Source organism: Myxocyprinus asiaticus, chromosome 32, assembly GCF_019703515.2.
Source record: "Myxocyprinus asiaticus isolate MX2 ecotype Aquarium Trade chromosome 32, UBuf_Myxa_2, whole genome shotgun sequence".
Lineage (NCBI taxonomy): Eukaryota > Metazoa > Chordata > Actinopteri > Cypriniformes > Catostomidae > Myxocyprinus > Myxocyprinus asiaticus.
This window is the reverse complement of record NC_059375.1, coordinates 29,690,932-29,716,885: the sequence shown is the minus strand read 5'-3', so window position 1 is coordinate 29,716,885 and position 25,954 is coordinate 29,690,932. Positions and strand designations below refer to the sequence as shown.

The window sequence follows — 25,954 nt, the reverse complement described above, 5'->3', positions numbered from 1 at the left end:
TTAAAAATGAAACAAATGTCATCAAAAAGCCACCAATACCTCAAATTCGTATGTATTGTTAAAATTTCTGTTATTACAATAAAAAAACGACCCTCTCTGTAAAAAGGCCTCTGCATGGGGTGTTGACGTGATTTCTCTAATATCAGGTTGCCCATTGACAGCACATTTTCAGAGTGGTTAACATGAGCAAAAGCCAACTGCATTTTCCCGTGAATGGCTTTTAAACAGTCTCTTTGTTAAATGCAAGATAATGCATTGGGTTCAATTCCGGAATCCATTTGCTTTTATTTAATGCCTGGTAAATTCTATTCAGTCTTCTGGGCTCAAAAAACATACTCTTCCTTTGTGGTAAATAGCATTGTAGAGGTTTGCCATAGCCATCTCTTTTTTCCACTGTGTTCGATAGATTACTTCATTCAAATTAGATGGGGACGTGTTTTTCGATGCCACCATCTCTGAAGTCAGAAGAATGTCCTTCAAATAAATTCATGTCCTAGACATTTTCTCATTTACATAGTGAAGCTCAGTGGGTCAGTAAACTGTCACAATGCAGGATTTGACTTATAATTTGATAGTGTCATACTGTAGGACTGTCTTCAAAATCATCTTTGTATTACAGTGAGACTGCTGGGATGCCAGGAAGACTGAATGTGTGAAAACAAAAAAGTGTGATCAAATGGCAGAAAATGAAATCATCGTAGCCATGACAGTGTCATTTTACCTTGAGTGGTCTTGATGATGTCAGTGGTCCTTTACGGTTGCAAAACAAACTTACCTGGCCTAAGGGGAATATCTGTCACCTTCATTTCTTTGCTTGTATCTCTTTGTTCCTCTTCCTTTAGCCATCAATTGCAATATCTGTGCTCATTCTTCACTATTTTAAGTCTAATTTTAAAATTAAACTTAAGAAACATGAATAATAACAAAAAATAAAAAAGTCTAATCTGTGTAAATATTGGTGAAAGCTTTCCTGCATGTCATCCTCTGTGTGTGAAATGGATTTTCTTGCCCTGAGGCTTAGAAGAGGTTGCATTAAGTGACTGAGGAAATTGGTTCAGTACAAGGCAGCTTATCTACCTAATTGCTGCTAATTGGCTGAATAATGTTTTCTATGTTTAAGCATCAACTTGTTGCTCTGCCTTTTTCTGCTACTGCATGTGGGGAAAAAGTCCTTTACAAGTCCTGTGCATCAGTGGGATGGTTTGTTGGTTTGGTCAGCGGAAACGATTGTTTAAATTTAGGACACGGCTGTTTGTTATAGGGCAACATGGCTTTCTTCTCACCTGTTTATCACGGGTTAGCAGTTCGCTGCTAATTCTTTCTCCCCCAGCTTTGAGTGGTCCCTGGGCACCTTCTTCATTTACCCCCTATTTACTCAACTTGCTACATGCACTTCAACCCGAGCGGCGATATCCTTTAATTGCTTTATTTTTCTAATTAATTCGGATTCCAGGTGGAACTGCAGAGAGGATTAAATCCTGTTTACTGCCTGCAATGTACAGGATGAAACGCACAGATCTGAAGGGGGATTTCTTATGCATTGCTACTTAAATCGAGCCATTCAAGTTTTCTCTTGTCCCCATTCGTCTTCAATTTGCCATTATTTTCAAAAGAACCCAGGCATTTGAGAGCATTAAAGGGATTTCATCATTCTTTCTTCCATATTTTTTTCGTCTGTGTTTATTGTGAATTAATTTTCCATGGAGATGTTTACGAATACTCACATCTTTCAGGGAATACAGTCAGCAAAAGCAATTTTCCTAGATTTCATGACTTCACTGTCTGCACGGTTTTTTTTTTGAAGCAGATCGCCATACCTAGCATTTGACTGAGATGATCAGATTTCTTGCTTTTACCTTTTTTTAAGGACTTCTCTATATTTCGGAAATTTCACATTTATCTGTGCACAATTGTCCATTTTCTTTAATCCTTAAAAGTGGAGTTATCTTCCACTGAGACAAATGCACTGTAAAATGTTTAACAGGGTGTAACAAAACAATGAGTTTAGTACTGGTTCATGCTGAACTTCAATACTACAACAAGCATTTTCATTTTAGTGAAATCAGTCCAGCTGTCAAATTCTAGAGATCTATTAGTGTAAGCACATTTGTTGGATTATTAAGCAACAAAAACATAATACAGGTGTATATGATATATTAGAAAAGCCAAACTAAATTCAAACAGTAGTAGTTATTCAAAGAGAAACAAATATAGATTTAGATACAATTATAGATACATCATTGATGTACTTCAGTTAATAAATCCCACAAATAAACTATAGTAACATGCCCTTTTTAGACAATTTCATTGTCAGATTAATCTTGATATCTTAGTGGTATTGTTTGTAATTCCCATCTGTTGAATGGTGGCATGGTTGCCTCACATTAACATCAGTATAAACTAGTGCTGCCAGTCAATTAAACTTCTGAATCGTGATTAATCGCATATTTTTTTTGTAGTTAATTGTGATTAATCACAGATTATGAAAGTGCTGAAATTTGACTATATATACTTGTAAAAATATATATATTTTTTATTTTAGGAAATAAAACAATAAGTAGCAATATAATTCTTTATTAACATTTTCCAAACAAAGCCTTCAACAATATAGGTAGAAACGCACTAAAATATCACCAATTCAAGTAACATTAAATGTTTTCCAAAGTCTAAGTGGGAGTTTGACTAACTGAAAAAATAGTCTCCCCACATAGGTTGCATATTCATTGCAATGGGCATTAAATCTCTTAAACTCAAATCCTCCACAATATTAATCTGCCGGTAGACTGTGGCTATACACTGTGATACAGCAATCGTGAAGCTGCGTTCATGATTCGTCAACACCACCATTGAGCGCCACTGTGAACTCGCCATGAAAAGCGCTTGCAAACAAAGACGTCTTACTCTGTGTTTTGATGATAGTTAAGATTTGGTGTGCTGCTGTGGTAAGTAAAATACGCCTTACAAAGGCTGAAAAATACTTGTTTTCTATCACAAGTTCCATCTGGGTTTTTTTGTACATCAAATAGCACTAAGAGCTCCTTTCTCCATAATTTTATCACTGACAGGGAAGCGCTGTCAGAGATTATTTTATTTACTCAAATAACATCCTCTGCGGCAGGAGAGAGAGCGAGAGAGCCAGAGAGAGCGTAACAGTCAACTAGCGTTTTACTACCGGCCATAGAATGCCTATAGGACCGCCGCGTTGTGCTGTTTTATGCTAAGCTTATAGGCTCCCTTGGTAGAAGGTCTCTGGGGCTATCTCTTTGTGACGTGTGCGTCAGTGTAATACTTCGGGCAGACACATTACAAAGGTTCCGCCTTTCACACCAGTGTTTATGCTGTATTAACGGTAAATGGGTTAATCGCGATTAAGAAAAATGAACATGCTAAACTCAGCTCTTGTATAAACACATGGACAATTTGCCTTAAATAAACACAAATCTGTCGCTGCTTCATTCTTGTACAGTCAGAAGTTTACATACAACTTAGCCAAATACATTTAAACTCAGTTTTTCACAATTCCTGACATTTAATCGTAGAAAACATTCCCTGTCTTAGGTCAGTTAGGATTGCTATTTTAAGAATGTGAAATTTCAGAATAATAGTAGAGAATGATTTATTTCAGCTTTTATTTCTTTCATCACATTCCCAATGGGTCAGAAGTTTACATACACTTTGTTAGTATTTTTTAGCATTGCCTTTAAATTGTTTAACTTGGGTCAAATGTTTTGGGTAGCCTTCCACAAGCTTCTTACAGCAAGTTGTTGGAATTTTTACCCATTTCTCCAGACAGAACTGGTGTAACTGAGTCACAAATTTTATATCAGATTGAGGTCAGGGCTTTGTGATGGCCACTCCAATACCTTGACTTTGTTGTCCTTAAGCCATTTTGCCACAACTTCGGAGGTATGCTTGGGGTCATTGTCCATTTGGAAGACCCATTTGCGACTGAGCTTTAACTTCCTGGCTGATGTCTTGAGATGTTGCTTCAATATATCCACATAATTTTCCTTCCTCATGATGCCATCTAGTGCACCAGTCCCTCCTGCAGCAAAGCACCCCCACAACATGATGCTGCCACCCCCATGCTTCACGGTTGGGATGGTGTTCTTCAGCTTGCAAGCCTCACCCTTTTTCCTCCAAAAATAACGATGGTCATTATGGCCAAACAGTTCAATTTTTGTTTCATCAGACCAGAGGACATTTCTCCAAAAAGTAAGATCTTTGTCCTCATGTGCACAGAATGCGTCTCCTTCCTGAGCTGTATGATGGCTGCATGATCCCATGGTGTTTATACTTGCATGCTGTTGTTTGTACATATGAGCGTGGTACATAAGGGTGTTTGGAAATTGCTCCCAAGGATGAACCAGACTTGTGGAGGTCCACAGTTTTTTTTTTTTCTGAGGTCTTGGCAGATTTCTTTTGATTTTCCCATGATGTCAAGCAAAGAATCATTGTGTTTGAAGGTAGGCCTTAAAATACATCCACAGGTACACCTCCAATTGACTCCAATTAGCCTATCAGAAGCTAATTGCCTAAAGGCATGACATAATTTTCTGAAAAAAAGCTGCTTAAAGGCACAGTTAACTTGGTGTATGTAAACTTATGACCCTCTGGAATTGTGATAGACAATTAAAAGTGAAACAATCTGTCTGTAAACAATTGTTGGAAAAATTACTAGTGTCATGCACAAAGTAGATGTCCTAAATGACTTGCCAAAACTATAATTTGCTAATGTGAAATCTGTGGAGTGGTTAAAAAATGAGTTTTAATGACTTCAACATAAGTGTACATAAACTTCTGACTTCAACTGTACATAGTACAAGGTTTCCTTTTTTAACACCTACATTTAAAGATATGTGAGAAAGGAGAAAATTGTTGAAGTGGCATAAAAGACTTTTTTGAATGTCTTGTTAAAGAGTTTTGTTCTTGGTAAATGTAAGTTGTGTGTTAGTGATTAGTAGTGTACATCTGAAATTTCTACATCATGATTAATCTTTCAATCCCTTTCTTTCTCCATTCTACAGCTGTTTTCTGTCTCTGTTGCTGGTAGCTGCAGTGGTGTGGAAGATCAAACAGACCTGCTGGGCCTCCAGACGACGAGAGGTAAGTACAAAACAAAAGAACACAATTCACTTCTTTCAATGTAAATGTTTATATATGTAAAGGATCTTCACTAGATCAAAATAAACCTTGACCAGTTGATCAGAACCCCAGTGCGGAGCTGTATATTATCCCACTTATTACAAAATAAATACTTGCCAAATAAGTAAATAAATGGACATGAAATGATGATTTGAGTTCTAATAAAATCATTTTGAGAAGTTATTTTATTATTTGATAAGAAAGCGGCCATAAAGTAATACAAGAGACATGAAACTAGCACAGCTAAGTAGGGAATCGGTTGCCCAAATCAGCAGTCATTATACAGCATTTTCTGACCATATATTGCAATGATTGACCAATCAGAATCAAGTATTCCAGTGCTGTGCAATAAATGATGGTAAATGAGATATGAAATAAATGATACATTTACATTTATTTTACACAGTATTTGTACAACATTATTTTACACAGTGTTTGCTCAAAATAGGCTCAACATTTAAAAAAATGTAAATGTGCAGTTCAGACTTCTCTTAAACAGCTTAATGAACATGGTTACCAGCCAATTGCGATTACCTCAATGGCACACTATGTAAATCTCTTCTCCCTCCTCTTTTTTGTGCTTTTTTTCTTCCCATAACATTTGATTAGGTGGTGCTGAGATGTACACATAAAGTCTTTTCAGCCACAGTAATAAGAATTTTGCTCTGCAGAACTCAGTGCTTACAAACATGCCCATCTTTCTAATTAGGGGCCCTTATGAGCCAGTTTGCTTTGACAAGAGTTATCTAATGCAGCGTAGAACAGACTGAGCGATAAAAGCAGCAGATGTTTGTACATCAGGATAGAGCTGCCCATTCTTCCACTGTTTCTCCTGCCTTTTTTCATTCGACTGTGGTAGATTTAGAGTTTGAAGGGTTTCATGCCTCTTCAGATGCTGCTTCTGTGGCTTAACTTTTGGATAATTTGTGTATTTGCTACAGAATCGACCCCAAAGGTCTTTACAAGATTGAGTACCTTACTCCAATGTAATGATCTCCAATTCTCTAATAATTGTTGGCTAGTTTCTGTAATGTGTTTATTAAATTTTACTGAATGGAATTGACATTGATAATCATTGAGGTTGATCTATTTTTATATAGTTATTATTAGTTATTATATTTTTATATCTAATTGATATATAGAAAAAACAAGAGTAATGACTGCTGTGATCCAAAGCTATATTCATCTAAAGAATTAAATCCAATAAGGCGTAATGTGGGCAGATGGGCCTCCACCATTAGCATTTGGCTCACTGCAGAGCGCTACTCCACAGGTACAGTTAATCTGTTTGTTTCTGCCCTCAAGTACCCTCAAAAAAAAAAAAGAAGAAAAAAAGCTTTTATCTTTTAATTTAAAATGATTGAAAATTGAGACATTTAGAAAAACAATTGCTTCTTAAGATTTATTTTCTCAAGTTCTCAAGTCTAGATCAAAAAAAGAACCTGGATGACGTGCACATCATTTTAGCGCCAATCATTCGCCAAGGCCACGTGTTTTATTTTTGCCTTGGGAGCTCGAGCTGTAGACAGAAATTAAACTAAAAGATATTTTCAGTTTTTTTTATTGCATTCAAAGGCATGTTACTAGGGGTTATTTACTGTAATTTTGAAGTGCAACTTTCTATTTCTACAATCATAACCAAAGAAGCTGTCTGGCTCTGCAGACTTCTACTTTGTACATTTTTTTGTCATCAATCAATCAACATTTATTTATAAAGCACGTTTAAACAACATAATTGTTCCAAAGTGCTGTACAACAGAAAAAATTAAACCCAATAATAAAGAGGAGAAAAATATCAAGAATAAAAACAATAAAACAGTATATACATAGAAGTCACAATCAGTAAATATCCAAAATTTAAACAATTTCAAAAGCTAAAGAATGAAAATATGATTTAAGGGAATATTTAAAAATAGCTAACGACGAAGCAGACCTCACGTGAAAGGGGAGACTAATTCCAAAGTTTGGGTCCGGCCACAGAAAAGGCCCGAACGCCCTTGGATTTACATCGACAACGGGGAACAGACAAAAATAACTGATTGGAAGATCTGAGCACTCTGGTTGGAGAGTAAGGGTGGAGAAGGTATTTTGTATTTTGGTGCAAGACCAAAACAATGCTTTATACACAAAAAGAAGGATTAAAATCAACCCTGAACTTAACAGGAAGCCAGTGAAGAGATGCCAATATGGGGGAAATATGATCCCTCTTTTTTTGACCCTGTTAAAAACCTGGCTGCCGCATTTTGAACAATTTGTAAGCGAGATAAAGCAGATTGAGAAAGGCCAATGTACATCGAATTACAATAGTCCAGCCGCGATGTAATAAGAGCATGGATCAAAATTTTCAGATCTTTACTAGAAAGGAAATGTTTTAGCTTTGCAATAGATCTGAGATGAAAGAAGCTTCCCATAATAACAGCACTAATCTGTTTATCAAAAAGAAGCGAAGAGTCAAAAATTATTCCAATATTTTTAACTTGCTTTTGCACATTGGAAGAAAGTGGACCTAACTGGGCTTCCAGGACAGGAGAGGAAGACATGGGACAGCCTAAAAACAACACTTCAGTTTTAACTTCATTTAACTGCAAAAAATTATTCGCCATTCAACTTTTAATGTCTTCAAGGCACTTCAGCAGATTCTCAAATGGGCAGTTAGTGTCTGGTCTAACTGGAAGGTAAAACTGGGAGTCATCAGCATAGCAGTAATGAGCAATATTATATTCCGAAAAAATGTAACCCAGAGGAAGCATATAAAGGGAAAACAATAACGGACCTAAAATGAATCCTTGAGGGACACCACAGGATAAGGGAGCTGATGAAGAGGAAAAAGTACCTAAATTTACAGAAAAGATCCTATCGTTCAGATAGGAAGCAAACCACTGCAAGGCCAGACCCTGGATGCCAACCATACACTCAAGGTGTTTGAGAAGGATGTTGTGATCAATAGTGTCAAACGCAGAGCTGAAATCCAAAAAAACCAAAACAACACACATAAGCCTGAGTCCAGAGCCAGCAAGATATCATTTGCGACCTTCGACAAAGCAGACTCAGTACTGTGTAAGCATCTGAAACCGGACTGAAACGTGTCTAAAATGTTAAAAGTGTTCAGGTAAGAGTGAAGCTGTGAATAAACGACTCTCTCCCAAAGCTTGGAAATAAAGGGCAATTTCTAGCCGACTTATTGAAAGACATGAGCTGAAAGCAGAGGACATATTTATAACTTCCATTATGCAAATACTTTCCACTACACTGATTTTGGCTGAGAGATCAAATGAGGGAATATCTAAAAAGCAACAGTTCTAAACACAAATTATTGTGCTTGCCTTTGATTTCCTTCAGTGCACTGTTTCTTGGAAAATTCTAGAGAAAGTCTCATTGTCGTCTGCTCGGATATTTACACCTTAGTGTTTGCTTTATTTCGGGTTTAGCTTCAGCTCTAAATCTGTTGTTTTCAAGAGCAAAGATTGCAAATGTGGTTAAAAGCATTCAATAAATACTTTTCTATCTTGCAGATGCGATCAGTTTTATGAATTTGTTGGCATGCTATGTAAATAATTTGATTAAAACATTTAATCGATTGAGAGCCCTAATTTATAAAGCTGCTAATTGTGTTCTGGTGAGAAAATAATCTGCAAACTATGGAAACATTTCTGCAAAAATAATCCTTTTTGTGCTTTGTCTTTTATCAATTTTTTTGTATATATATAAATACACTATATTGCCAAAAGTATTCGCTCACCCATCCAAATAAATGAATTCAGGTTTTCCAATCACTTCCATGGCCACAGGTGTATAAAATGAAGCACCTAGGCATGCAGACTGCTTCTACAAACATTTGTGAAAGAATGGGCCGCTCTCAGGAGCTCAGTGAATTCCAGTGTGGTACTGTGATAGGATGCCACCTGTGCAACAAGTCCAGTCGTGAAATTTCCTCACTACTAAATATTCCACAGCCAACTGTCAGTGGTATTATAACAAAGTGGAAGCGATTGGGAGTGACAGCAACTCAGCCACGAAGTGGTAGGCCACGTAAAATGACAGAGTGGGGTCAGCGGATGCTGAGGCGCATAGTGCGCAGAGGTCGCCAACTTTCTGCAGAGTCAATCACTACAGACCTCCAAAGTTCATGTGGCCTTCAGATTAGCTCAAGAACAGTGCGTAGAGAGCTTCATGGAATGGGTTTCCATGGCCGAGCAGCTGCATCCAAGCCATACATCACCAAGTGCAATGCAAAGCGTCGGATGCAGTGGTGTAAAGCACGCCGCCAGTGGACTCTAGAGCAGTGGAGACGTGTTCTCTGGAGTGACGAATCACGCTTCTCCATCTGACAATCTGATGGACGAGTCTGGGTTTGGCGGTTGCCAGGAGAACGGTACTTGTCTGACTGCATTGTGCCAACTGTGAAGTTTGGTGGAGGGGGGATTATGGTGTGGGGTTGTTTTTCAGGAGCTGGGCTTGGCCCCTTAGTTCCAGTGAAAGGAACTCTGAATGCTTCAGCTTACCAAGAGATTTTGGACAATTCCATGCTCCCAACTTTGTGGGAACAGTTTGGGGATGGCCCCTTCCTGTTCCAACATGACTGCACACCAGTGCACAAAGCAAGCTCCATAAAGACATGGATGAGCGAGTTTGGTGTGGAAGAACTTGACTGGCCTGCACAGAGTCCTGACCTCAACCCGATAGAGCACCTTTGGGATGAATTAGAGCGAAGACTGCGAGCCAGGCCTTCTCGTCCAACATCAGTGTCTGACCTCACAAATGCGCTTCTGGAAGAATGGTCAAAAATTCCCATAAACACACTCCTAAACCTTGTGGAAAGCCTTCCCAGAAGAGTTGAAGCTGTTATAGCTGCAAAGGGTGGGCTGACGTCATATTAAACCCTATGGATTAAGAATGGGATGTCACTTAAGTTCATATGCGTCTAAAGGCAGATGAGCGAATACTTTTGGCAATATAGTGTATATAAATAAAAAAAAAAAAAAAACATTTTTGCTGTTCTTTCCAATTGAAATAAATTTATTAAGTAACAAGTCCATATTTGTCATTTGTAAGTAAGAAGGATAATATGGTGACTTAGAAAACTAAAATTTTGAAAACGGTTGTTGAGACAACTCAAAAATCGTACTGCATCATGTTGCCTTGCATTTTTAAGTTTTCGCAACAATTTATTTTTTACAGTGCAGTCTTAGCATGCTTGAAGCTAGTGCCCTTCAAGCAGGGGGTGGTTCAGGCATTGTTTTTAAAGGACAGACTGGCCTTGTGATGCCCTTTTGATGAATAAGAGCTATATTATGGCACTTTTCCACTGCATGTTACGGTTCAACTCGACTCTGCTCACTTTACTTTTCTGAGCTTGCTTTTCCACTGCAGTTTAGTGCAGCCTCAACGTGGGTGGGATTATAGGCTGATCGTCATAGTTGCGCCGCCTCTACTGCCGTGACATCATCTTAAACGCGACACAAACACACAACAAAGGATATCAAAGGAATATTGTTCTTGGTTCTCGGCATGTGGCTGTTTTTCACAGCAAGATGACAAACTTTATTTCAAAAGAGGCTGACGGCAGCAAGACAAAATACCACTAAAAAAAACAGGAGAGTTTGGGAAATCATACACCAAAGCGCAGATGAGGACATCACTGTGTTAGCTCAAAGACGACGCACGAGGGTAAGCTAACCTGCCATCTAGCTTATAGCAATGACGCTGGTAGTGACGATTCTCTCTGACCAATCAGTGATCTGCAGGGTTTTGACATCACATTTAGTATCGGCTCGGCTCGCTTGGAACCTCGACCAAGGTGGTACACCAGGGGCAGTGGTGGCTCAGCGGTTAAGGCTCTGGGTTACTGATCAGAAGGTCGGGGGTTCAAGCCCCAACACTGCCAAGATGCCACTGTTGGGCCCTTGAGCAAGGCCCTTGACCCTATCTGCTCCAGGGGCGCCGTATCATGGCTGACCCTGCACTCTGACCCCAGCTTAGCTGGGATATGTGGAAAAAAAAAAAAGAATTTCACTGTATATGTGCAAATGTATAATGTGTGATAAATAAATATAATTATTATAATTATAATTAATTACTAAAAAAAGTACCAGGTACTATCCACAGTGGAAAACCCTCAAAAAGCGAGTAGAGTCAAGTCGAGCCGTACCATGCTGTGGAAAAGCCCCTTTGGTCTGGCTCTTTAAGAAACCACAACATGAGATAGCTGTGTGACAATTTCGAATCGTAAATTGTATAATCATATTGAGTAGTGGTGCGCTGTTCAGAAAGATTTGAGACCAATCACCGATTTTTTTTTTTTTTTTTTTTTTAACACAAAGTTTGGCCGATACCGATTTTGCCACACTTTTGCAAGTTATATGCTGCAGTTATGCTGAAGTTTATGCCCCACACAGTAAAATTACATTAATTGTAAATTGCTAACATATATTTGAATGGAAAATAGTTATGAATAGTTCTGTTGTCACTATCAAAGGTCATTGTGATATACTGGCACCAGTAAAAACAATGAGAGCATCACACACAGCAGAGATACTATCAAAAATAAGAAATATATATCAGTTACAAACTCTGGCGAGAAATCATTAGTATCTATGATTTGATTACTGCCTTTGGTGTTTTGTTGTTACGCATCACTCATTATTAAGCAAATGCATGAAGACGCGGTGCCATTAAGGTTAAACTTTAATTGCAATTATTAGTGGTATTGCGACCCAACATTAATCTGATTTTACTTGAGATCCTCACAGAATAGCACTGGGATGAGTGAGTGACTGAAATATTGAGAGCACCTGGAGAGCCCGGTTGTTTGATTGATACCGAGAGCGCGCATGTGGAAGAGAGTGAAGCTGAAAGTGCTCATGATCACTCAAACAGTCTCTACTGCTCCACACAACGTCTGATTGTCGCGACTCATGTTACATCATGTATTCTCATATTTGTATTCAACCGCTGCCATGTATCTTGCCACTTTTAAAAAACACAGTGTCAAGTTACATCTCTTAAAAGGAGATGCCATTCGCTTTCATTAAGCAGTTCTGCCTCTTGTTGTTTTGAGCACAAATGCGTCATGGATGCGTTCTTTCGCACATTTGCTCTATTTTTAATTGTTGGCATGTAAGCATGAACTAGATGAACGTCTTTGACCGTTTCGATGTGTTTCTGGCGATGTGCACCTCAGTGTGCCTAAAGTATTTGTGTGCGTCATTTCACTGTGCTTTGGACTATGTGTGTGCGTTTTTTCCGGCGCATGTCAGCGTGGATTTTTTGTGAACCAGTCATAATACAATTCAAGCTTTGCAAAGGAACTGTTATTGAAGAATTGGGCAGTTAAAAACACTTGGACCCGAAAAAAGATCAAAAACAGAAGTAAACCATTTCATTCATGAATATTTCAGATGTCATGACTGTTTGATCGTTTATGGTGCTGAGTGAAACAGTTGTGCTTGAGATGAACAGTATAGTATATTCGGATGCTATATGTTGGATATCCGTTGTGTGTAAACCCTGAAATTTAGTTTTATAATGTTGAGGGGTGGTTGAGTTTCAAATATGGCTGTATTTTCGAGGGGCTGCATGATGTTAACCAATCATAACAGTGGCCATTTGCGTTAAAGTTTTTAGGAGACGCTTAGGCCAAAACTGAGCGTTTTATATTGAGGGCCAAAAACAGGGTGGAAAATTATCACGTTACTTTTGGTGCAAAAACATTTTTTTATAACATTATCACTGGACCTCAGAGAAGATAATAAAATTATAAAAAAAAATAGCATTTCATGACCCCTTTAAATTCGCGAATGCTTAGAATTGCCAACAACTTGCCCTCCAGAGGCCACATTGTCATGAGTCAAGGGCTGAGCAAGGACTCCTTCATTAGAGTGGCAGTTTATATGTGATTGTGATTCTGATTCCCTTCATGCTGCAAAAAAGATCGGCCCTCAGTGTAGGCCGATCGGTCGATTGCCGATCACAGATTTAAGACGAAGATCGGCCGATTTAGATCAGTGTCCAATCGATGGGTGCACCCCTAGTATATCGAGTATGATGAATCTGAAAATTTGGTTGTGGATTGGAGGACGAAATGTGTTCTGTATCGGTCTCTGGTTGGATTCGTCACAGTGATGATATGGCATTAGTGTGTGTGCGTGCATACATGTGTGCTTATTCCAAATGTTTAGTGATTATGCTAAGCAGGTACATTAGAGAACTGTTGTTTGATGCTGGAGGGCTTGATAATGGTGTTTTGCATTTACTGCAGTGGAACATTATGCGGGAGAAGTCACTCATGCCACTGTCTTCTGGACCTGTGGGTATGTTTGCATTTATGTAGGTGGTTATCTTTCAACTGGTGTGTGAAATTCCAGAAATGTCCTACAACTCTTTCAATCATTTTTCATTCAGGATGCAGCAGTCATAGCTCTCTGCTGAGATTATTGCTGCATGGTATACAATAGATCAGTCTTTAGAAAACAAGGCATCTGTTGTCTTTGTTGATTAAATATTTATGTTGTCTTTCTGGATAGTGACATCTCAACCGTCAAGTTTCTTATAGCTAGAAATTAGACAGTGTGAAGAGACACAAAATTAAGAGGCCTTATCGCCGCTCTCCAGTGAGCAAGACAAACAGGTTTGGCTGTGGAAAAAACTTTGTACACCCTCATGTTTTATGATTTGTCTTATTGAGAAAACTGCTCTCCCGCTGTTCGGACCGGTGAGTGCAAACTCCATGCTGAAATAAAAAATTTAATTACAAGACGGAACAGTTGTGATTAAGAATAATGAAACCGTGTCATCCTGATTTATAAAATTTTGTCTAACATGCAGTCTCATCCAATTCAGTTCCAAAAGCCTGAAGAGGAGAAAAAATACTTATAATGAAGGTTGCATGCCTCTGCTGTGCTCTATCAAATAGTAATTTAGGTGGTGGGGTATTTTAATAGATTTGGACGAATCTGCAAATCGGTTATTGTTCAGTAGGAAGATAATGTCTGTTGTTGACTCTGTCTTAGACAAACCTGTGTGGCTTTCTTCCATGGAACACAAAATGTTAGACAGAATGTTAGCCTTAGTCACCATTCACTTTCATTGTATGGAAAAAAGATGCAATGAAAGTGAATGGTGACTGATGCTATAGCATTCTGCATCTGCTTTTGTGTTCCGTAGATGAAAGAAAGTCACATGTGTTTGAAGTGACATGAGGGTGAGTAATAAGAAGTCAGTTACGGTCTCCATAAGAAGCAATGTGAAATCTACCGAAATGAGCAATGCACACAGAAAACAACAACCATTTTAAGTGTTAGTTGGAGTGAAAATGAGTTCAGGCTCCAGTTGCTGTTTGTCAATACAACTCGAAGTTTTTAACGATACCAACATAACTAACCTCAGGCCATCGCTTTAAGTCATCACTTTATGAATTTATGTAACCCACTCAATAAACTTTGACGGGTGGGGCACTGTCAAAAGCCGGTCATCGCAACTCTGTAAAGTATCGGTACTATGGAGCCACAGGTTCTTTTATTTGGCTATTTATTACAATGAATATCATATTATCTGCTAAAACATACGCCGATGCAAATGAAAACACTGAATATCGAAAAATGAAAAAAGGCTTCCGTTATGAATTGTGGAACACTTCTACATTCAGGAAAAAGGTGGATAACATGGATGGTTATGTCTGGATGCTAACTGGTCAATACAGCATTCCAGCCGTGTTTAAATACACAATATTTTGCTTAATAGATTTGCTTACTTAAAAAAAGAAAATAATGAAAATGTTGCCAGGTTGCTGACCTGTCTGAACAAACATTAGGGGGTAGTAAGCTCAGGTGCTAGAGTGGCCGTTTACTGTGTCAGGGGGACGAGTGACAGACATCTGCACTAAATGTCATTTTAGAACAGGAGGAATGACTTCTGTAAAACAGACGGTGGGTGCATTGACATTTCACAGTGTGATGTCACACTCATAGTCATTTGCCGCACACATACAGAAAAACACTCTTATATTGAACAATATTGCTTCAGTTGCACACCCCTGTCACCGTGCAGTCATATTTAATGCAGCTGTATATGTTACATTTCAAAGAATGGAACATTCCCACACATACAGAGGTCACTGTAATGCAGGTGGCGAGATTTCACAAAGTTGGTTCAGGGAGTTAGCAGGGAAATAAAGCAGGTTTAGTGTAGAGTATTGCTAGCGAAGTTGCAACACTCTGGTTTTGCAGCAGTGACAAGGTTCAAGTCACGTCCACACCAGTTGCATGAGCCAGAAATGGTGGTGGAGCAGCCTGTGAAGCATAACGGCAAGTTAAAGAATGACAGTTTAACCCGCTTGTGCGATCCTTTGCAGGAGCATGTGACCTCATCAAACGTCATTTAACACTAAAGCAAGTTAATTGAGATGTACCTTTTGCCCAAACCGATAATTATTTCTGCATTTCATTGGTTAATTAAGGGACTTTTTCAATGTTTTCTTTGGGAGTTGAAATCAGCAAGGAGTGAATGTCCTCGTGTTATACCATTAAAGGGATAGTTTAACCAAAATGATAAATTTGATTATTTACGCACCCTTGTGTTGTTCCAAATGGAGATATTAGCCAAAAGTTAGCTTATGTCATCATTTACTTTTATTGAATGGAATGTAGATGAAAATGTATGGTGACTGAGGCTAACCTTCAGCCTAACACCTCAATTTATGCGCCATGAAATAAAGAAATTCTCACGGATTTGAAACATCATGAGGGTGTGAGGAATGGTGACAGAATTAAAATTTTTGGGTGAACCATCCCTTTAAATGTCCTATGTATTAAAGTATGAAACACCAACCAAAATTGAGTAGAGAATTGTTTGTGCAATAATTTTGTGAAGATTCTCAGTTAGAAGTGCTCCTGTCTTGTCACTTGCAGAGCTGCATTTGTATGCACAGTTATAGACTGAAATAGAATATAGACAGAATATGGAGTTTTAGTGGCCTTGTAATGACTGTTTATATCAGTTTTATTCAGCTATATAAAGCATAAATTTATGGATTCAGTATTGTATTCTAGGCCTGCTGAGTACATGTTTTTCTGGAGTATCCATTATTATGAAAAATTTAGACAAAAAAAAAGATAAAACTCTGAGATAGGGCCATGTGTTATAAATAGATTTTCTCTTTCAATGGCATCAGCAAACTTCAAGCAAAGAGAACCAGGGGTGTCATCCTTTTAATATTAAAGTTCAAAGAACCAGCCCCAATGTAAAACCAGTCTGGCTGGCCCAGAGCCCATGGTGTGTGTGTGTGTGTGTGTGTGTGTGTGTGTGTTTAAAGTGTGTAACCAAGCAAAAGAGAAACTGAGCTATTAGCCTGCAGTATGGCACTTAACGGGATAGTTCACCCAAAAATGAAAATCCTCTCATCATTTACTCACCCTCTTGCCATCCCAGATGTGTATAAATTCCTTTCTTCAGCAGAACACATTTGAAGAAAAACAGAAAAATATCTCAGCTCAGTTGATCCTTATATTGGATTTGGATGGTAACATGATTTTTGATGCTCCAAAAATCACAGACAATCAGCATTAACATCAACCATATGACTCCAATGGTTAAAGTGGTCTTATTAAGTGATACGATCAATTTTTGTTGCGAAAAAGATCAATATTTACAGTTGAAGTCAGAAGTTTACATACACTTAGGTTGAAGTCATTAAAACAAATTTTTTAACCACTCCACAGATTTCATATTAGCAAAGTTTTGGCAAGACATTTAGGACATCTACTTGGTGCATGACATGAGTAATTTTTCCAACAATTGTTTACAGACAGATTGTTTCACTTTTAAATGACTATATCACAATTACAGTGGGTCAGAAGTTTATATACACTAAGTTAACTGTGCCTTTAAGCAGCTTTGAACATTTCAGAAAATGATGTCATACCTTTAGGCAATTAGCTTCTGATAGGCTAATTGGAGTCAATTGGAGGTGTACCTGTGAATGTATTTTAAGGCCTACCTTCAAACTCAGTGCCTTTTTGCTTGAAATCATGGGAAAATCAAAAGAAATCAGCCAGGACCTCAGGAAAAAAAAATTGTGGACCTCCGCAAGTCTGGTTCAACCTTGGGAGCAATTTCCAAATGCTTGAAGGTACCATGTTCATCTCCACAAACAATAGTATGCAAGTATAAACGCCATGGGACCACGCAGCCATCATACCCAGACTACAGTTTGCAAGTGCACATGGGGACAAAGATCTTACATTTTGGAGAAATGTCCTCTGGTCTGATGAAACAAAAATTGAACTGTTTGGCCATAATGACCATTGTTATGTTTGGAGGAAAAAGGGTGAGGCTTGCAAGCCGAAGAACACCATCCCAACCGTGAAGCATGGGGGTGGAAGCATCATGTTGTGGGTGTGCTTTGCTGCAGGAGGGACTGGTGCACTTCACAAAATAGATAGCATCATGAGGAAGCAAATTATGTGGATACATTGAAGCAACATCTCAAGACATCAGCTAGGAAGTTAAAGCTCGGTCACAAATGGGTCTTTCAAATGGACAATGACCCCAAGCATACCTCCGAAGTTGTGGCAAAATGGCTTAAGGACAACAAAGTCAAGGTATTGGAGTGGCCATCACAAAGCCCTGACCTCAGTCCGATAGAAAATTTGTGGGCAGAACTGAAAAAGTGTGTGCGAGCAAGGAGGCCAAAAAACCTGACTCAGTTGCACTAGTTCTGTCTGGAGGAATGGGCCAAAATTCTAGCAACTTATCGTGAGAAGCTTGTGGAAGGCTGCCCTAAATGTTTGACCCAAGTTAAACTATATAAAGGCAATGTTACCAAATACTAACAAAGTAGATGTAAACATCTGACCCACTGGGAATGTGATGAAAGAAATAAAAGCTGAAATAAATCATTCTCTCTAGTATTATTCTGACATTTCTTATTCTTAAAATAAAGTAGTGATCCTAACTGACCTAAGACAGGGAATGTTTTCTACAATTAAATGTCAGGAATTGTGAAAAACTGAGTTTAAATGTATTTGGCAAACTTCTGACTTCAGCTGTAAGTACTTTTTAACTATAAATCATCACGTCCGGTAAGCAGCAGTATGCGCATTCACAAGAGGGCTGAGGTCACGAGGTCTTTCCAGCGATGGCATGGCAACTTTCCATTTGTTGCAGCAGACGCTCTCTACCTCTGTTGGCATTGCCTGGCATTGACTACATGTACACCACCACGTCTCCTGAGCTCTCTGTCTCTCTTAGGCTTGTTGGTCCAGCCTCCTCCATCTCCCTGTGCTCCTGATCAGAGTACTCAGGTTCAAATAAATATGGCTGTGCAAAAACATGTATCTCCTCTTCTCCTCTTAAAATCTTCTGACATCTTTGTTTAAATTTGCTCCAATTTGTTTACAGCATTCGATCTGTACAGCGTTCCTCCTCCTCAGTTGTGTAAAGCGCTGCTCTTCCGGGTATGTCGCACATGTGTCACTTCTCGCGTGAACATGCCTACGCCAATACGTCACACGAGAGACCGCGTGACCTCAGCTATTCTCATGAATGTGCACACTGCTGCTTAACAGAAGCGATTATTTATAGTTAAAAAGTACTTAAATATTGATCTTTTTCACACCAAAAGCGATTGTATTGCTTTAAGACATTCATTTAACCACTGGAGTCGTATGGATGACGTTAATGCTGATTGTATGTGCTTTTTGGAGCATCAAAAATCGTGTTTCCATCCACATCCATTATAAGGACTTACTGAGCTGAGATATTTTTTTCTGTTTTTCTTCAAATGTTATCTGTTGAAGAAAGGAAATCATATACATCTGGGATGACATGAGGGTGAGTAAATGATGAGAGAATTTTCATTTTTAGGTGAACTATCCCTTTAAGGACTTTGTCAAGAGTTCACTTTACAATGGCTTTGAGTGATAGTCATTTGCTTAATGATTATTTTGGTAGGTTATAGATATTAAAGTACATCAATAATATAACAATTGGCTTTGAACTATTTATATTTTTAAAAGCTGATGTCCTCGGCTATGGCCAAATTAAGCTTCAGAGCCTTATTGATTGGCGTAATGAATGGGGTACATTCCTGTGTGAAACAAATTAGTCAGGAGAGACATAGAGAGAGAGGACTCATGATGAAGTCTCAAAGAGCGAGAGAAAGCGAGAGAGCTCTGTGGAATTAAGACACTTAGGATGCATCAGCTCCCTAGCCAGTCTCTGATCGGTCTTCAAAAAATGTCTGTGTCCATAAAGAGAATCTTGCAAATAGCCACGACCATTTGTGACTCTGAACACTGAGGTCGTTCTTCCACCTCATCATATGCTCACAAGGGAACTTTTAGTCTATGACAAATTTTCACCCTCTGTTTTCAAGTTAAGCTTCAGAGGCTCTCACAGAGTTCATTAATACACTAGTCCACACAAACCAATGTGTTTGGATTGTACATGCATTACAGATGCAACAGCATGTTATGATGTAACGTATCAATGCAGAGTCTATGGCAGAACTTTCCACTTGGCAAAATCAAAGCAAACCAACTTGCAAATAAATAGATGCTGAACATTATCAATGAACTGGAAATAAATTCTGCATATTGCTCAATTTGTTTAACATTTAGCTACATGAAAAAAACTACAGCATGTTTTGAGATTGACCTCTTTTCCAGTCTATAAAATGACTGGGTAAGAGGTTTCTACTTTGAAAAATATAGAATACCTGTAAGCGGACAAATTGCAAAGGAAAAGAAAACAGTCAAGTTTAGATAAGAAAACTAGTAACAAAAATGTATTAACCAGGCATTTCCTTCATGACCCGTGGTGCAAGTGACTGTAATTGCTATATTTGTTATTAATTAATTTGTGCATTTGTGTTTAGTATGTGTGAAATTGTAATAAATGGTAATCTCACAATAATGTATTGGTGCTGATTAAGATTCATGTTTTGTGTTACTGTACATAGTTTTTTTTCTCTTGGCCAATGTAGCTGCCATTACAGTGTGCATGTGCAAAAATTAAAGATTTAATTATTTTTGTTATTAATAAATAATAAATTATCAGTGTTTAGCTAAGAAAGCTTAATGTTGTGTGGCCCCCAAACCTGTTTCATAATAAGGATTGTCCAACAACTGAATGTAATTGAATGGCCCTGATCTACATACTTAGTTTCACTAACAGATCAATGTCAGACTCAATTCTGAGTCCAGTGAGAGTGACATGTCCTTTGAAAGTGAACAGTCAATCAGGAGCTCTTTGTGGAACAACCAATTGAGCCAATTTCATAATCCATGTTCTAAAGAGCTAATCAGGTCATAGGCATATTAGGAAAAATTGGGCCAGGTGGCTTCCTAGGCCACATTTCCACCTGGTATTAAAATGCGTTTCAGGTAATCCGATCACATGTGGTCAGCCTTAAATACAGGCCTAAACGGGTTCTAAAACGTTTTGTGATTGGATCACAGAAACCACATACGAATGTGTTGAAAAACACGTGTCCACATCGCATTTGAGTTGTAAACTTGAATCCGTCCTGTATGCATCCTGGCAGCAGTGAAGCGCCACCCCTCACCTGTCAATCAACCGCTGCACTAAAACAAGAGTTTAAAAGTTTGCTGTTTACGAGCGGCAATAACCGTCCAATCGGAAAATTTTAGTGTGTCTGATGTTAACACAAATGTCAAGCACAAACACCTGAAGCTCCTTCAGTACAGGTAATCGACTAAAATAATGGATAATTCTGCTTGACATTTTGCATTTGTTCTTAGATTAAATTTCAACCACATCTGGGAGAAACAACGTGCCGTTTTTTTCCCCCGCACTTTGTTTGTCTTTTCTGAATTTGTTGTGCTTAAATATCATGCAGTAACACACTGACATAGTGATTGATGTACGTCGTCATGAAACAGAGATCCTCCCCTCCAAATCCAAACACAAGTGGTCACAGGAGACACATATAAACGACCAGGTGTAAACAGCGATGTGTCTCACCTGATCACGTGATCAGATCACCCGAAACGCATCTAACATGCTATCGGAATTATGAGTTTCCCACTAGGAAGTTGCACATGAATGACCCCTCAAGTCGTAATTACAACTGGGAAACTGGGAACATTTTGATACCCGAGTTTCTGAGATGGGAGGAGTCCTAAACTTTCAACATGGTTTGTAGTGAATGACAGGTTTTTATAAATTTTTCTAAATACAGCTAATTGTTAGCACTTGCCATTTTGGTTGTATCATTTATGTATATCAGCAACCATTCTATGCATGTTGTACATTTTTACACTTTTAAAATAACTTGTATTTGACCAAAATTCCTTTATCATCAGCAAGCTGAGTGATATTTATTATGGTGTCAAAGTTCCTCAAGAAATATGTATGAAATATGTACATGAACACGATGTACTTGTAATTACTACTTCAGAAGTGGGAAGTAGGATAATTCCGATAGCAAATGATGGCAGCTTTAATACCAGGTGAAAAGGCCTTACAGGTCAATGCAAAAGTGATTCCAAGTGGATTACTTTAATTGTCCCCTTTAACATGAGCAAATCTTCAGGGAAGAAAAATTATAGGTTGCAGAGACGTGAGGATTGCGTTTTTTTTTTTTTTTTTTTTTCCAGATCAAGGAGTGCTTTGATTTTTTGCATTACATTTTGACTAATAATTTTTACCAGGGCCTTTTGTTCCCTGTCTGAAAACTTTTCTTTCCTTGTCATTTGTTTGGGCAAATTTCCCTGCATGTTTCAAGACCTCATTTCCAGTTATGATCAGCTCTAATTCATTTGCTGGCTCGTGAATGATTGCTGAATTTACATATTTTCTACAGCGAATCATTTGTTGAAATTTGACATTGTAATTTAGACACCGGCAAGTCAGTCAGAATTAATTTGCTCCTCATGCCCGAAATGTCACATCTCCCTTTCAAGCCATTGGTTATGTATACTGCTTCAATGAAAGAGAAGTTCATGCTGTGCACAATAGCACAGATGTAGAGAGCATGATGCAATGAGGAGTCATGATGGCTGTGGAGGAATCTACTTTTTTTAATGAGCTCAACACATTAAGATCTGTTTTCTGGAAAAGAGAGGATGTTCATCCAGGCATTTATACTGTATGAACACCAGATTAATCACAATCCTATTGTCCTGTGCAAAACATAATATATATATTTTTTTATATAATGTATACTGTTAATAATTTATATTTTATAAGAAATTGTCTAGAGAATATTTCAAACAGCATTTACATAATTGTTCAATGATTGTTTCTTGGTAACTTGTTAAGCATGATTAAATGTATATTTGTTTTGTGTGTGTGCGTGTGTGCAAATCTATATGTACATGCAATTGCGTTGAACTAGTTGTTTTGTAATTGTAGGGTTAGGGTTTCAACCTAAACCTGATACTTACATGTGAATGGTGTTTTACTTATATTACAGGAGGGTTCCATCGGGGTGGTATGAGTATATCATTTTCCAGAAAGGTTCAAAAAATTAAATTAAAGTTGACTTTTTGTGGCCAAAAAAAGGTTTTGAAGGTTTAGCCCTTGGTGAATGTCTAACAGTAGAGTTGTAATGCCATAAAGCAGGGTTTTGTAGAGTTTAACATGAGGCCTACGGTAAAATCAGTGGACAATCAATCTCAATTTCACATCAGTGAAGTTTTCCCAGTACCTCCCTGGGGCAAGGTTTTAAGAGCGTTTCAAAGAATAATAACACAAATTTGACCTTAGCTCTTATCTAAACCCCACAAGTTTTGTGTGTGTGTGTGTGTGTGTGTGTGTGTGTGTGTGTGTGTGTGTGTGTGTGTGTGTGTCTTGCCATGTTCAGCTTGGTTTATTCGATCGAGCAAACCCTTGCCATTACAAAGTGTCACAGGGCTAGATACTTAAAAGATCAGCGCATTCTGCCAAAAGATTAAAAACTTGAAGTCACAACCTCTCAGCTTAGTTTTTGTCTAACACTAACTTAATTTATCCATAGTAAGAAAGGGCAGCTGCAACCTTGAGTGTGCAGGGCATGGATGCATATATGGATATCTCGATGGACCAGCTTTATCTTGCATAATTGTTATGGAGATGCGGCTGATCTAGTAAAGGCAGTGGGCCTGATGAGTAATAGCAGGTGATGGAGAGAGATGGATAAATTGCAGATGGTGCTTTTTGGCTGTCAGCAAAGCCAGGCTGTTTTCTGAGAGAAGATCTATTAGCACAAATGAGAGCATGCCACAGCTCTCTCCCTTTCTACCATGCTCTCTCTCTCTCTCTCTCTCTCTCTCTCACACCATCTCACTTTTGCTCAGTCTATGTCATGCTTTCTCATTTTGTTCTTTTCCTTTGCTCTTTCTCTCTCATACAAGCATACACAAATACACATTGGTCGAAGGGGATGAATGACAGAAAATCTATCATAGGATTTAAAGAAATATAAAATTAATGGATGATGGATGATCATAAATGATTGGACATTTTCGCCCACATAAGGGGTCAGTCTTGTGCAAATATCATTTGTGTTTGGCGATATGAAACGGCTCGGCAGGCAGAATTAACACCATTCAGTCCTGCGCTTTCATCTTCAACATTTTCTCTGTTTCCTAGAAGTCAGAAGGACATTGTTCGGAATAGGATACTTAAAGTTTTCTACAATATACAGTATGTATACTTTGTGTGTGTGTGTGTTTATGCATAGAATTCTGATTCAGATTTTTGCCAAATGGTAGTAGGTCATCTGGGTATTCTATGCATATAGAAAATTCACATAAAATTCACAGATGACTACTACATTTTCCAAAATATTTTGTATACAACATAGCACACTGCATAGAATGCTTATACTCTTAATGCAATGTACACAGTGTACAGTGGCAATAAAAAGTATGTGAATAGGCTGGTTTTCTGCATTAATTGGTCATAAAATGTGATCTCATCTTCATCAAAGTTGCAAGTATAGACAAACACAATGTGCTTAAGCTAACAACACAAACAATTATATTCTTTCATGTCTTTATTGAGCATATCCCATAAAACATTCACAGTGCTGTGGAAAAAGTAAGTGAACCCTTGGATAAACTGATCGATTCTCCTTTGGAGGCAAAAACCTCAACCAAGCGTTTCCGGTAGCTGTGGATTAGACCCGTCACCTGGAATTTTGGACCATTCTTCCTTACATAACTGCTTCAGCTGAGCCATATTCCTAGGATGTCTGTTGGCATTTTATTTTTTTTGAAGCCATTCTGTAGTAGATTTACTTTGATGTTTGGAGTCATTGTCCTGCTGCATTATCCAACTTCTACTGAGCTTCAGCTGGCACACAGCCACCCTGATATTATCCTGTATGATATCTGGGAATTCATTTTTCCCTTGATGATGGCAAGCGGTTCAGGCCCCGAACAGCAAAGCTGCCCCAAATCATGATGCTCCCTCCACCGTACTTCACCGTTGGGATGATGTTTTCATTTTGGTATGCAGTGCCGTTTTTATGCCATAGGTAGTGCTGCATGCTCTTCCCAAACAATTCAACCTTAGTTTCAACAGTCCACAAAAATTTTCCCAGTAGCATTGTGGAGTGTCAAGGTTGTCTTTGGCAAATTTCAGGCACGCAGCAATGATTTTGTTGAAAAGCAGTGCCTTCCTTCGTGGGCTCCTACCATGGACACCATGCCTGTTTAATGTTTTCCATTTAGTAGACTCATGAACAGTGATGTTAACCAGATCCAATGATTCATTCAAACCTTTAGATCTCACTCTAGGGTTCTTTTTTACCTCATTAAGCATTCTGCGGCGTGCCCTTTGAGTCATCTTGGCTGGACGGCCTCTTCTAGGGAGAGTAGCCACAGTACTAATTCGTCTCCATTTATAGACAGTTTGTCTAATTGTGGAGAGATGAATAGCTAAGCTTTTCGAGATAATTTTGTAACCCTTTCCAGCTTTAATAAAAACAACAATTCTTGATCATAGGTCTTCTGAAATCTCTTTTTAACGAGGCATGGTCCACATCAGTAGATGCTTCTTGTGAATAGCAAACTATACTATGAGCTTTCAGAAAGTATTAAGCTAGGATTACATTCTGAACATGAATAGGCTAGTATTTCTTTCTGTGCCTTAGAGACAGGCCACTGCTTGGCAGTTGCTCAAATGAATGTTTTCTTTTAGCCGCAGACCATTGACTAACAACTTTTCACACTGGCTTACCTCTCCAGTATCTTTAATTTCAACCACATCCACATTTACTTACATGGGTTGGTGTCTCTCAGTTTTCGTAAAGATGATGAGATCATATTGTCAAGAGAAGCCGCTAGGCGAGGAGTGTGCACAGCTCTGATAATTTCATTATGAATGTGGTCGTGGCAGGATCAACCATAACAGTCCTCAAGTGGTGATTAATAGAAAAGATAATGAATGATTAATTACAGTGGTGCCATCAGGGCCCATTTTAGCAGAAGTCATTGAGGAGACCTCTTTGTGCCAATGCTGAAGAGACACCCCCACAGGCGACAGCGCTGTCAGCTTGATATGTTCACCGTCAAGGACGTCGCCACCTTCTTCTGTTTAATGTTTGTCACAGACACAGGGAGATGTTCCTCTGTGATTTCTGTGGTTAAAATGAATTTCAGAATTCAAAAGTCTGAGTCTACATTTAAAATCTAATTTAAACCTGGAAAAAACAATATCTACTGTAAATAAACGTCATGACATAAAATGAATAAGAAATATTTAAGATCCGGCACTGTTTCTAGGTCACTAATGACATAAGCAAATTTGTGACATTGACAATGTTAACTCTAACTTCTAACTTTGTAAGAAATGTCAGATTTCC

General features: G+C 38.4%; 1 protein-coding gene across 1 annotated transcript in view; it reads left to right on the top strand.

The window, feature by feature from the left end:
• LOC127423623 (attractin-like protein 1) overlaps nt 1-25,954 on the top strand; it is a 165,667-nt gene that overhangs the window by 100,856 nt on the left and 38,857 nt on the right. The window contains exon 26 of the mRNA XM_051668087.1: nt 5,028-5,106. Within this exon, the coding sequence (XP_051524047.1) occupies nt 5,028-5,106 (79 nt within the window). The remainder of the gene's footprint in view (nt 1-5,027; nt 5,107-25,954) is intronic.